The 13,941-nt window shown below is 40.2% G+C and overlaps 2 protein-coding genes across 2 annotated transcripts; one reads left to right on the forward strand and one right to left on the reverse strand.

Annotated features, from left to right (window-relative positions):
- Positions 1 to 1,286: 1,286 nt before the first annotated feature.
- On the reverse strand, positions 1,287 to 3,316 carry B0H65DRAFT_508637 (P-loop containing nucleoside triphosphate hydrolase protein; the record flags this gene model as incomplete). Its single annotated transcript, XM_062828244.1, has 2 exons — positions 1,287 to 3,020; positions 3,086 to 3,316. The coding sequence occupies 2 exons, from the start codon at positions 3,314 to 3,316 to the stop codon at positions 1,287 to 1,289; spliced, it is 1,965 nt and encodes a 654-aa protein (XP_062681428.1).
- A 1,364-nt stretch (positions 3,317 to 4,680) lies between these two features.
- B0H65DRAFT_186528 (uncharacterized protein) lies at positions 4,681 to 6,480 on the forward strand. Its single transcript, XM_062821577.1, has one exon. It carries the CDS (start codon positions 4,913 to 4,915, stop codon positions 6,107 to 6,109), a length of 1,197 nt encoding a protein of 398 aa, XP_062681429.1. The 5' UTR covers positions 4,681 to 4,912; the 3' UTR covers positions 6,110 to 6,480.
- Positions 6,481 to 13,941: the final 7,461 nt, after the last annotated feature.

The raw sequence follows: 13,941 nt of genomic DNA on the forward strand, positions 1-13,941 counted from the left end.
TCGCTAGGGGAGTCGATAACCGTAGAGGTAAGAGCGCTGTGCTTGACTTCGTTCCAGCCAACCTAAGTCCGTCATATACCTACCTTCCATTCGTGGTCTTCACTACCGAGGAATTTGAAGATGACAGGTAAGTATCACCGTAATATTCTGGAGGTGCGACACTTCTCTAGGCTAGAGGTAGGTAGCCAAACCCTTTTCTGGAGAAAAGGGGGCTTTCCGGGAGGAGGAGGAGGAGGTCGCGGCAGAAGTGGAACTTGATTGGCTTTTGGATGCAGGCGTCGTCGGGGCTGGACTGTGATGGCACCGGGCGGGTCCGTTGGACTTTGACAGCGGACTGCTTGAGTGTCCGCGGTTGCACGTTCAACTGTCCACCGTTCCGACTACCTAGTCTCTTCTACTTCCGGGATCTCACTAGGTACCTAGAGGTATCCATAGAGACGGGCACTGATCAAGATGGTATTCTTGTACGAGCTCTGTGGGGTGTATATATCAAGGTATAGGCTTAGATTTCGGGGCCGTGATCTTCACTAGATCCCTCGGAGGGTAGAGAACCGGAGTGAATGGTGGATCTCGTCCCAAGTGAATGGTACTATGGGTGCCGGCTCCAGCTCCAGGCTCCTCCCTGCCTTAGGCAAACAGTTTCTATACTGGGGAGCCAAGACCAAGTCTGATAGCTACCTTACCCGGTACTTAAGGTCTGTGTTTGGAAGGTACAGTCACCAGACCACCGTGGGGTTGGTAGCGTAGTCGTCACCATGTGACGCGTTTGGCTCGCTATCTCCTTAGTAGAAGCGGTTCGTTCGAACCTGGATCCGGACAACCTTTGAACAACTTTTTTGTCACTTTTTACCTTTTCAACATTTTCGACTACTATATTAGTGTAAACAGTGGCGTGATGGACTACTCGGAAATGCGACCTGGAAATACTGGCTTGGGAATGAACTTCGAGGCCAACCATGGGCGAGTTGGAAATGTTTTGGTTCCAAGGTCAAATTTCCGGACAGAGAGGTCCAAAGTTCGAGAAGCTGCTTTTGGAAGTTTTGGGAGTAAACGATCTCCAGGTGTTCTCAAACACCACTTGAGAAATGTTGGTGCATGAGAACTTCAAGCGCATAAGTCTCATTGTTTGGGTGTGCGTGATCACTATATCACAATTCCAATCGATGAAGGTAGCTTGTTGCGAGAACCAAGAAAATGACATTTCATCAAAAGGGTATATACGCCTCATACGCCTCTACGTTTTCAGAACATTAAGCACCCGTCCAACCCCCAATTAAGTATCCAACTCAATCATCAAACCCGCCAAACTCATCATCACTATCATCCACGTTCTTCGCCGGCGCCTTCGGCTTGGGCGGGTTCGCCGCAAGCGCAGCCGCCCTCTCCTCCGCCGCCTTGGCCTCGTTCCGTTTCCTCACCTCCTCAATCATCTGCTCCAGCTTCAGATGCTCCTCCTTCTCCTTCTCCGTCATCTCGCTGAACTTCTTGGCCTCCCTCTTTCTCCTCTTCTTCTCGCGCCTCTGCAGTTTCGTCTCCTCCTGCTCTGTTTTGCCGCTCCACGCCTCGTTCTTCTTGCGCTTGTCGCCCGTATTCTCTTCCTGGGCGCGCTTCGCCTTCTCCTCCTTCCACTTGGCCAGCTCTTCCTGTCTCTTCTTCTCGCGCACCTTCTCCTTGAAGGGGATCTCTTCCGTGTTGATTCCCAGACCCAAAGAGCGGTCGATCTTAGCTTCGCGGACTTCGGGCATCTTGGGCAGCTCGAGAAGACCGTAGCCCTTGGCCAGGTCTAGCCAGTCGAGGTCGGCGATGCGGAAGATGGAAGAGGCTTGGTGCTCGATGTAGGAGCGCGTCCAGGAGACGAAGGCGAGCTGGGCCATTTGGAAGATCTCGCGGTCGGCGAGGGCTTGCGACCGGAAGGCGGCCGAGACGCGCTCGACTTCATCCGAGGTAACGGTGATGGCGGGCTTCTCCAGGGGCGCGATGGGAGTTTGGCGGACTTCGAGGAGCTGTACGTAGCCTTCCTCGCGACCGGGCTGGAGCAGAACGACGGCGAGACCGCGACGGCCGGCGCGGCCGGCACGACCACAGCGGTGGATGAAGACCTTGGTGTCGGTGGGCGGGTCGTGCTGGATGACGAGGTCGACTTGGGGGATATCGAGACCGCGGGCGGCGAGATCGGTGGTGAGGAGGACCATGGGCGAGGTGGTGTTGACGAAACGCTCATAGTTCTTTTCGCGGACTTTGGGTTCGAGCTTGCCGTGCAGGGAGGTGACGGAGAAACCGGCGGGCAGGACGGCGCCGAGGATGCGACTGAAGTACTTGACGGCCATGCAGGAAGAGAAGAAGATGATGGATCGCTGCGGCCTGGGTTCGAGCTTTTCGAGGAGCTGGACAATCGCTGGCATTTTCTGGCTGGCTGGGGTGACGAGATAGCTCATCTGTAGAGACATTGGTGTTTTCCTCTCTTGAATAATGCCACCGTCCTTGAGACTCTTGACTCTGACGGTGATCTTGTGTGGGTATAGTAGACCGACGGTAATCAGCCTTTCGACGGCGTCACTGAGCGAGGCACTGAAAAGACCGGTACGGCGCTGCTTCGGGAGATAGCCGAGAATGCGGTTGAGCTCGTTCGCAAAACCCATATCGAGAAGGCGATCGGCCTCGTCCATGATGAGAACCTCGAAGGTAGACGCGGGAGCCTTGACGTATGCGCTCGACAAGAGTTCGGCAAGGCGACCGGGAGTGCCAATTAGGAGATTTGGGGAAAGGCGAAGGAATGTGCCGAGATCCTCGGCGGCCTTGGTGGTGCCTCCGACAAGTAGTTGGGGGACAACGACAGGTTGAGTTGCTGTTGGGCGCTTCTCGTCGCTTTTGGCGTGGGACATGGCTTCGGCGGAGGGTTCGTGAAACTTCATGATGGTAGTGGCGACATTGTAAATCTGGGTCGCAAGTTCGCGGGTGGGCGAGATGATGATGCCTTGGACATGGTGTCGCTTGGCCGGTTCTTCGCCGCGCAGGAGTTTCTGTTGTAAGGGTTGGTCAGCATACGGCCATTTTGATCTGGTGGACTGGCAGAGATCTGGCTTACCTCAATTACAGGAATCAAGAAGGCCAGTGTCTTTCCACTGCCTGTTACGGCCTCGACTACAACATCCTTGTTTCCACGGAAGAGCTCAAGGCAAGACTTTTGAACGGGAGTAGGCTGGGTGAAGCCCATTGACGAGAGGTAGTCGAGAATCCATTGGGCAAGAGGAGGCGTGAGGGCGTCCCAAGACCTGGGAGGTTTCCGGACCTTGGTTTGTGGTTGTGTAGGCGCCATCTTGATTATGTACTTGGTGGAGTATCAGGGCGTTGTAATCGGTCCCTGAAGCTCTGCGTATTGCCTGTTGTGCTGGCAATGCGATGCTGTTGAAACAAAAATTGGCGACCATCCCGTCTAAACAATCCTTATCTTATCGGTCTATCGATAAGGCTAGCGCTGCCTCGAAAGTTGCATAAACCTGAATGCAAGGATCAGTAGTCCCACAGCAACTCGAAAGCGAGGACCGGTCTTGACGTGATCCCTTTCACTTCTTTCGAGTTTGATCGGTCCAAAGCCCAGAATCTTTCATTGGCATTAAGAATTTGTTGAACACCTCACCATCTATGTATGTTCCAGATGAGTGCTCAGACTGATCTGTAAATGCACCCTCTGTTGAGAGACAGCTTTTAGATCTTCACGATCTTCTGTTATTAATGCAATAATGAGATGTCAGAATGTGGGTCTCATCGAAGAGCCCAACCTGTTTAGGCTTTGTCCAATTTGCTTTGTGTTAATGTGACAAGGTGTCAGCACGTGAACATTCAGCTCGACCAAGCTCCCCAGATTTTAAGTCTGTCAACTTTTCAGCGATTGGAAGTCAGCGGTTGACCCAAGTACGAAGTCTCGTTTCAATAGACATGGCCATAGGTATATATCGAGTGAAGCCAAGAACCGAAGATGACGGCATTCACGTCCAACCGTCTTCCCTTCAGTCTCAACTCCTGTCACATGTGCTGTTGTTGCTGTTGAGGCCACCCATGTCATCACGCCTTGCCGCAGTTGGGGTAACGGACCAGTGAGCTGGGGAGCCCGGTGCAACCACCTGAAGAGCAACGCATGGCCATCCGCAACAGCCGGAAATTTCTTTTCTCCACAAACACCGAACCACCGTCATTCGTCTACGATCGTCAGCCACGGCATCATTGGATCCGACACCAAGTCACAGCCAGGGCAGCGTGCCACCTCAGCCACAAGTACATTTTTTCTATTTTGCATCTTTTTTGTCCTGTCGAGATACCCTTCTTTTTCCTGGACCTCAACCCTCCATATCCTATCGATTCGGCAGGATTGTCAAAGAAAATCAACTCTTACCAATCAGAAGCATCATTACTCGTCTTGATGCTACCACGGGTTTCCTTAATCTGCTGAGACATTGCCCTACCTGGCTAACCCGGATCATCGGTTACAAGTCACCTATCCCCGGCCCCCGGTCCCACGTCCCGCTTCAGCTCAGCTTGGAGGTTGGGGCCATCGCATTCTTCCACTTGTCATCTTTTAAATTCCCGGACTTTTTGAACCTTTTTTTCCCCGGCAAGCCATGCGGTGGAGTCGTTACACTCCGCCGCATCGTCTACATCTTTCACGCTGGATTCCTTCGCCCAACACGTAGCGTCCTTCTTTTCCCGAAACCAACACCAACACCCCCAACACCAACAACCCGCTACCCCTCCCTGTACTGGTTGGTCTTCGGCATACGACTGCTTGACCGGCGCGCGCGAGTCTAGAAAAGATAAGCACATTCACTCTTCCTTCTGGCCCCTGCGCTTCTACGACCTGCAACATATCCTCTCGGGCGCCATCTCGTTGCCCGCCCTGCCACCCTTCCCCTACAACATGCCTACGCGTAGCAGTATTCCGGCGACGCCGCGCATCATCTCGCCCAGCCCGACGCCTTCGGAGCGCGATGCGCTAGAGTACACGGGGCCCATGACTAGGGCCGCGAGGAGACGGCTTGCGACACCGTTACCTGTTAGTGAGGAGGGCAACGAGGAGGATGACGTGCCCGGTCGACGGAGAGCGCGTACAAGGAGCAGAAGTCCGGTAGAGACGCGCCCAACGGCCGGCAGGCGGACGTCCAAGAAGAGGACCACCAAGATTGCCGATGCGAACACGACTTCCACAGACTCGACAACAGCCGCGCCCAATGAAGACATGGCCGTGTCCGAGAAGCAAGCGAAGGAGGTATCGAACGGCCATCTGCTGCCACCACAACCGGCAGGCTATACAGGCTGGGGCTGGAAAGACATTAGTCGCAGTCCGAGCCCGCTTGGCCTGATCCCAATCCACAGGCACTGGAGGGCCTTTATACACAGGCACGAAGTTCCGAGGAAAGCGCTCCACGTGTCCATCGGCTTCTTCGTCGTATGGCTCTATCTATCGGGAACGCAGACACTGTCGGTGTGCCCTTACCTCATGGGTGCCCTAATACCCATCGCGGCGGTGGACGTTCTCCGGCACCACAACGCGTCCTTCAACCGGTTCTACGTTAAGGTATTGGGGGCGCTGATGCGTGAGAGCGAGTTTACGGGTTACAATGGCGTCATTTTCTACCTCCTCGGGGCCTGGATCGTCCTGGGCTTCTTCCCCAAGGACGTCGGTGTCGTGGGCACCCTGCTGCTCAGCTGGTGTGACACTGCGGCAAGCACCTTTGGACGGCTGTACGGCCGTTACACACCCCGTATTCGAAGCGGCAAGTCGCTTGCCGGGTCCTTGGCTGCATTCCTGGTCGGCGTGGGCACCTCTGCCTTCTTCTGGGGCTGGCTGGTGCCTACCAAGGGTCCCATGCCCGGCGACGAGCTCTTCATGTTCACGGGCACCCTTCGCCTGCCCCAGCTCCTGTCGGAAGCGGTCGGGCTGACCCCGGCTCAGGCGACGATCTCGGGTGGCCTTGCTCTGGGCGTCATGAGCATCTGGTCTGGCTTTGTCGCTGCGGCGAGCGAGGTGGCTAACGTCTGCGGACTGGATGACAACCTCACGATCCCCGTCCTGAGCGGTCTCGGTATTTGGGGCTTCCTGAAGATTTTTGGCTAAATGATGGATGATTTGGCACGAGCTTGATTGACAATACCTGATACATCTACCTTGGCTTGACTGTGGTCAACGATGCATATCACCGGCGTTCTGGGGCGGCAAGGGGTTAAAAGGAGTCCGATTATTCAACGTTTGGATGGGCGGTTGATGTCGGTGGTATAACACTTTTGTAATGGATGGACTCTGCGGCGAGACTGGGCAAAGGCCCATAAGCCAGGTCTAGAGATGTACGCTCATACCCAGCTGCACCTGTATATCTCACCACTTTTTGTATATTTCTTATCAACCAAGACTGCAGCTATCCTCCAACGTCTCGTGTCGGGAGCATCCAGCCATCAATATTGTGAAGCTTTCAAGGGCCTATCCCCGTTCGTTCTGCATCTTTAAATAGGACTCGGAGAACATGTTGCTGATCCGATAATGAATTTTGCTGTCTTCAGGACCGGGATCACCCGGGGTCAGTCGGAATAATGTGGTCCAGGATGGTGGAACTGACAACCTCAAGGCCGGACGTTAAAGGGCCTGCCTCGGGCTGTTCGTCTGCCTGCATCTGTCACGCGGTGTCCGCACCTCGAAATGTCATGCATTGACTCAGCTCGGCTTGTCGAACATCAGGGTAGGCGGTGAGTCTCATTTCCTTTTCGCAGCCAGACGGTGGAAAGGCGGAAAGAACGGGCGGATGTCGTGAGATCCGGGGAAGGAGCGAGCCCGCGAAGCACGACAGCAAAGTGCAGGGGAGGGATGCATTTTGACAAGGATTGTCTCGCGCCTGCCGGTTTCACCTTTCTGCTGGTATCATTTTTCGACTCTGATTTTTCTTGTCCTCCGTCAACGGAACTTGCCTTCTTCCAGCACCTCACCTCCTCTCATCGTGATCGACAAGTGGGAAGCTTTTGCTTTGTGTTAGATTAGACGGTGCAGAATTGATTGATTAAAAAGTGTATATAGCTAATTCGAGCGAATGCTCTAGAAGGTATAGGGGGTGTTGGGGTAGCCTAGATATGCCTAGAAATTAGGCTTAATTAAGTGGTTAGGAATCTAACCCTTAACGAGTTAGCTAGAATCCTTACCCTTGAATTTAATATACCTCCTTACTTATAAACCTTTTAAAACGAGTAAAAGTAAAGCTATTTATAAAGTTTTTCTTTTAGTACTTCGCTTTCCCTAGCTAAATTATGAATATCTTCTAATATAGTATTACTAATTTCCTTCTCCTTCTCCTTCTCCTTACGGGCTAGCGTATTCGCTATCCCTATTAATTCCCAGAATCTCTTATATTCCTACTATCCTAAAACTTTAATTAATCCGTTAGTTAGCATTTTCTTCGTTTTTAAATACTTAACGTCGATCCTCCCTATTTAAATCTCCTACTTTAATTAATAATTATAAATATTAATATACTTTAATTTAGTTATTAATTTAATTATTTTAACGGTTAATACCCAGATCGTCTAAATATTATTATAATTAATTATAGGTACCTTTATATTAAAAGGAATTTTCATTTCCTTATAAAGGCGTATAATAGCGATAGTTTCCTTTATTACGCTAGAGAAAAGGAGTAGTTCTACTTTAGTAATTAAAATTGAAATTGTCTTTTATTTAATAATACCCTAATAGACTATATCCCCAAATAGTTTAATAGTAAAACTTTAAAAGCTCTTTTGATTAAGGGAATTATTAGCGTATAGTATATTAGAAATTATTTCCAATATTTTCGAATTATTATAATAAAGGGAAACTTTAGAGTAAAGTTTTAAATAATATAAGACTTTATTAATAGCATTATAATATTAAAGACCGGGATTATAATTATAACAAACTAATTTATTAGCTGTAATAGGGAAAGTACGGTTAATATAAGTGCTGGTTGTATAGCTTAATTAAGGTTCTATAAAGAAGGAAAGTTCTGTCTGAGAGGCAGCTCTACCGGAGATGCGAGGTTTTGATAGGGGCTATACAAATATAGCTACGGCGCTTTATAATAGCTCTGGTCGATAACTAGAGCGCTATAGCCCGGGCCTTAGCCCTATAATATTACCCCTCTCCTCCCTCCTCCTACCCCTCTATACGTTTACTCCTTCTATTTCGACCGACGAAGGTAGTAAATAATAAGTAATAGCGTACGTATATACGCACTTTTAGAATTATATATAAAAACCCTTCCCCCGACTTTTTTTCCCTTTTTCTCTCTTTTCTTCCTTTCTTTCTAACCGTTGTTCAAACTATTAAAGTAAGTATTACTATTCCTTAATTAATTCTTCGCTTACTCTTTTTAATTAAAGTAAATATTTTGTTTAATTTCGTCTGAATTATCCCCGTCTTCATTTTAACTATTTAAAAGCGAGGCTTCGTTTTCGCCGTTATTATATAATTCCTAATCCCCTTCCTAGGAAGCCACCGCCCGTTATAAACGTATTAAGAACCCCGTCGCTACCCTTAAGAAGCCTAAATTTATTAAATTTAAATATTTATTAGTAAATTTTCCTTATTATTCTTTATTTAAGAAATCGTTATTAACCTTATTTATTCTTTAAGTAGATTGTAACCTCTTCGAAATCCTATATATTTCGTACTTGAACGTCCCGTACAAATACTATATTAAACCCGGAAATTGGGCGTATATAGTCTACTATAATAATAGTAAATAGTATAACCGGGCTTCGTCCTTAACCTAGAAATTCGTTATAATCTAGGAGGCGGCGACTTCCAGTAAGGAGAAGACAAAGGCCTTTGGGTACGTTTATAGAATTATAATTATTTAACGTTACATTACCGAATTATATAAAGATGGCGCTATTTCTTTATAAATTTCTTTTATTTTATTTACTTTAATAAAAATAAATTTTAATTAATTAAAACTTTTAAATAGGAATATAATTATTTCTTTTTAGCCTTTAATAATATTACCGCCGTTCCCCCGACTTTTACCGCTCCTATTACCCTGGCCGCTCCCCCGACCCTTGCCCTCCTTTTTAAAGAGTTTATTATAATAAAATTAGTAGCTTGTTTTAAATTGTTTAAAAAACGATTGGAGGCTATAGAGATTAGGAATAATTAGAAGCGTAAAATACCGAAGAAAAATTAAAGAAATTTAAAATCGATATTTATTACCTTCTTTTTTTCTTCCTTTATTACCATTTCTATTACTTCGTATATTCCGTACTAAAATATTTAATTAATTTATTATTAATATCGGTTAAGCTATATTTTATTTTGAAATAGTTTAAGGCTATTATATTAGCGAATTTTTCTAGCAACTCCTAAGATTATTATACCTAATTAATTTAATTAATTAAAATTATTTTACGACTTTTTTTAGTCGTATAATAAAGGATTTTATTTACGAAGTATTCTTTTTCTTTATTTATTATAATAGTTAGCGGTTGAGAGTTAGTAATAATTTAGCCCAGTAGAGGGTTATTACGAACCTTCTTAAGTAAATTTATATAAAATTTATTAAAAATTCTTGAAGAGAAGTTAGAAAATTCTATTACAAAAAGGTTAAAAATTCTAAATATTATATATTTTGCGTAAATTTAATCGAACTTTTTCTTAAGGCGCAGTATAATAAAATTTTTAAAATTTAATTAAATTTTATCCTTTATTTTAAAGATTTTAATTAATTACCTCTTATAGTTAGCGAAATACTCTTACTTTATATAGAGATTACTATAGTTACTTAATATAGATTTGTAATTTATTGTAGTATTGCAATAAAGTGCTTGATTCTTGCTTATAGGTTCTTAAAATTTGCTTTTATTAGGAGAATTATTAGGGTTATTAGGGATTGCGGATAATAATTATAAGTAATAAAGAATATAAATATACTAACAGAAATATTAATTCGGTTATTAATTATTAATTATATTATTAGATATTAATAATCCTAATTATTTTGGGCGTAATTTACAAAAACTTTTAAGAAGGCCTATATTTTTTAGTTTATTCTTTTAGGGTTGTTATCGGTTTAGGGGTAAAAAGCAGTATTTAAAAGTTAATCGATGTTTAATAAATTATAGAGATACTTCTAAAATCGGTTGGTCTAATTAATACTTTTATTATTAATAATAGATTGCGGCTACTTATGATATTGTATAAAGTATTTAAAGAAAGCTTCTGCTATTACTTTTGCTTCTATAGAGGGTATTGGTTCTGGAATTACCGATTTATTAAATTTATTTTTAATTGTAAGGAGGTTTATATAGCCTCTTATAGGGGGGAGATTAGTAATAAAGTCTATTTAAATATTTTCAAAAAATTAATTTAGGATAGAAAGAGGTTTTAATAGCTTTTTTTCTAATTTTTTTAATATTTTACTTTACTATAAATATTGTAATTAATTAAGAACCGACGGATATAAATATTTATTAGCGGCTAATAGAAGTTTTTATTTATAGTATAAATAATACTTTTTTTCTGGGGTATTTAAGAATTTTTGAGTCGTATATTTTTTAGATAATACGGGTGCAGAGAATATTCTTTTTAGCGTTTTTTAGGGATATATATAAGGCTATAGCCTTAGTAATAGCGGAGGCTCTTGGAATTTAAATACGGTTTTTATAGTATAATTTACTTAGCCCATTCATAGTATATTTATTAAATTGAACCTTTAGGTTTTATATAGAAATTAAGAGGGTTTTATTTTTATTAATAACGGTTTAGCAGATAATTTAATAGATTTTATTTTTTAAGAGACCTTTTCGAAGAGTTGTTGTAAATCTGGACTTTTAAATACTTTTACGCCTTCCCTTATTGTAATAGAGGAAGCGATTATACGAATATAATTTTTAAGAGCGGATTAGGGAATTAATTATATTTTTTTTAATTTTTGCGTCTTCTTTGTTAGGGCGGTTTTAGTCCTGACGGAATAAAGTATTAGGAATTACGGCAAATTTCTTTAGGCGGTAGAGGATTTTGAAATTGAATTGTAAGAGAAATTTAATTTATTACGCTTGCTATTTAGAGAGTTTTTATTTCTCTATAAAGTATTCGAAATTATAATAATTAGTAACAATAACGAATTTCTTATAGTTTTTAAATTCCGTAGACTATTTTTTTATATATTTAATAATTACGAATATTTCTTTATTATAGATAGGGTAATTATATTTAGTAGGGGTGAACTTTTAGGAATAGGAAGTAATTATTATCTTTTATTATTATTCTCTTAGGTAAGGATATTACCGAAATTATATTTATTATAATTTACTTTTAAAAAAGTAAGTAGATTAGGATCCTATTAGGTAAGAATGGGGGCTTTAGTAAATAATTCCTTGAATTGTTTAAAAATTATATTCTATTGTTCAGTTTATTTAAAGGGGACCCTTTTACCTATAAGGGCTATTAACGGTCCTATAACCGAAGAGAAATTCTTAACAAATATCCGGTAATAGTTAGTAAATTTAAGGAAGCTTTATACCCCTTTTTAAAACGTAGGTACCTCTTATTCGATAATTACTTTAATTTTTTTAAGTCCGTTTGAATATTAATATTTGTAATAATAATGAAATTTAAATATTTAACACTCTTTATTACGAATTTATATTTTTTAAAATTTAAATAGAACCTAGCGATAATTATACGTTTAATAATTTTATATACTTTAATTAAATAATTTACTTTAGAGCCTAACGAGAAAATTAGTATATTATCTATATATATTGAAGTAAAGTTATCAAGGTAATTCTTTAGAATATTATTAATGTATTATTAAAATATTGCTAATGTTTTTAATAGTCCGAAAGGTATAATTAATTATTTAAATAATTTATATCAAATTCGAAATACTATTTTCGCTTCCTTTTCTTCGGTTATACGGATTTTATAAAATATTTATACGATATTTATTTTAGTAAACTATTTCGCTTTAGTAATAACTTTAAATATTTTTTTAATTAAGAGTAATAGGTATTAATTTACTTTAGTAATAATATTAAGAATTTTATAGCTATAATAAAACCGAAGACTTACTCTTAGTTTCCTAATAAAGAGAATTAGTATAGCGGTAGTTAAGTTACTAATACGGATAAAACCTTTATTAAAAAGATTTTTAAGGTTTCTTTTTTAGTATTAAAAGTTCTTTTTATAATACATTATAAAAATAATTATAAAGGACAGGCAATTCCTTACCGTTTTCGTCTTCTTTAAATTCGATTTTGTAGTTAATGCTTGGGCGGTTAGGATTGATTTTATTAATTACTTTTTACTTTTAAACGAATAGGTAATAATATATTTTTATAGGGATTATTTTTCATAATTCCTTATTTATTATATTAATTTTGGGTTTAAAGGCCTTTTTGATATTTTATAAGTTTACTACGAATATTATTAATTCCGCAGCTTACTAGCTACTTTTCTTCCTAATCCTATTTATTATAGCTACGAACGTAGTCATTAAATAGTATATTGTTTTTTTAAATTCTTTAGCCTTTAGGGAGAAATTCTTCGGGAAATATCCTAAGTATAGGATTTCGTAATCGGTTATTCTATATTAGAATTTGTATTTATAAGGGATAGAATAGGCCTTTATAGCGGTTAATTATAATTTCTTTAGAATAATAGGGAATTTTAATTTAGGGAATACGTAAGTGTAGATAATAGATTTATATTTAAAGATATTTACCTTAAAATAAATAATATCTTTAATTTCCGCCCCTTCTATTTTTATTGAAGCTCCTTGTATTTATGTTTTAGGTATAGGTATAATAGGAAGTTTTTAATTTTTTAATAATATTTTTACTAATTACAATATAATATTAGTAATTTTTATCGACGAAGGTATAAAAACGATTTTTATTATTAATAGCAATAAATATTTCAATAATATCTATTTTTATAGGTCTTAAGAAGTTTTTAACTCCTACTTCCTTACTTAGTACTTTAGAATATTCCTTTATTCGATTTTATAAGGGAGCTACTCTTTTTCCGATTTTTTAAAGGAAGAATATTTATTATTATTTTTTAATACGGGTTCTATTTTAAGCTTAATTTTAATAAATTTAATACTTATAGCGGGACGTTATGTTAATTGATATATATAGTTACCGATTATATATCCGTTAGTTCCGTAACGGAAATAGAAATTTAAAGTACAATATTTATTTCTTTCGTCCTAAGAGATTTATTTAATATATTTAGTATTCTTATTATTAGGGTTGCCTTAATTTCAGTATAGCCTATTATAATATTACTATTTATATTTTTGGGGTGTTTAGGAGTAGGGGTAGGGTTGCGCCAGGAAAGGGAATTTTAGTAATAATTATTATATTTTTTATTATTACCCCCAATATTACGGAATATTTTATTAGTTTTAAACTTTTGCGTAATATTTTTTAACTATTCAATATAGAGGTTATAGGTTTCAGGTATACGGATTATAATTAATTAATTATAGAGAGCGTTAGATATGGAGGTTTTTAATTAGGTTAATTTAGAATTATTTTCCTAAATAAAGCTTCTAATTTTTGTAAAGTTCTCTTCGAACGTAGGGAATTAATTCGATAAGGATTAGTTCTCTCTCTATTATATAGTACGTAAGTAGGTTAGGGTTAATCTTTTTTCGTTTTTATTACCGAAGATTAATTTAAAGTAATTAAAGAAATCCTTAGGTTTATAAGTATTATTAATACTACTATAGTATTAGAAGGCTTCTATTTTAATTATTTTATTAGCCGGGAGGGTATTTAATAATATTAACTAGCCCGATTTATTGTTAGTAATAGTTCCCGCTGACTTTTCTTTTTCGTATATAAGGTATAGTCAGGTAATATAGAAATTAAATATAAAAAGGATTCCGTCTTATTTCGGTTAGCGGATATTCTTATATTTAG

Source organism: Neurospora tetraspora (genome assembly GCF_033439725.1).
Source record: "Neurospora tetraspora strain CBS 560.94 chromosome Unknown B0H65scaffold_4, whole genome shotgun sequence".
Taxonomy (NCBI): domain Eukaryota; kingdom Fungi; phylum Ascomycota; class Sordariomycetes; order Sordariales; family Sordariaceae; genus Neurospora; species Neurospora tetraspora.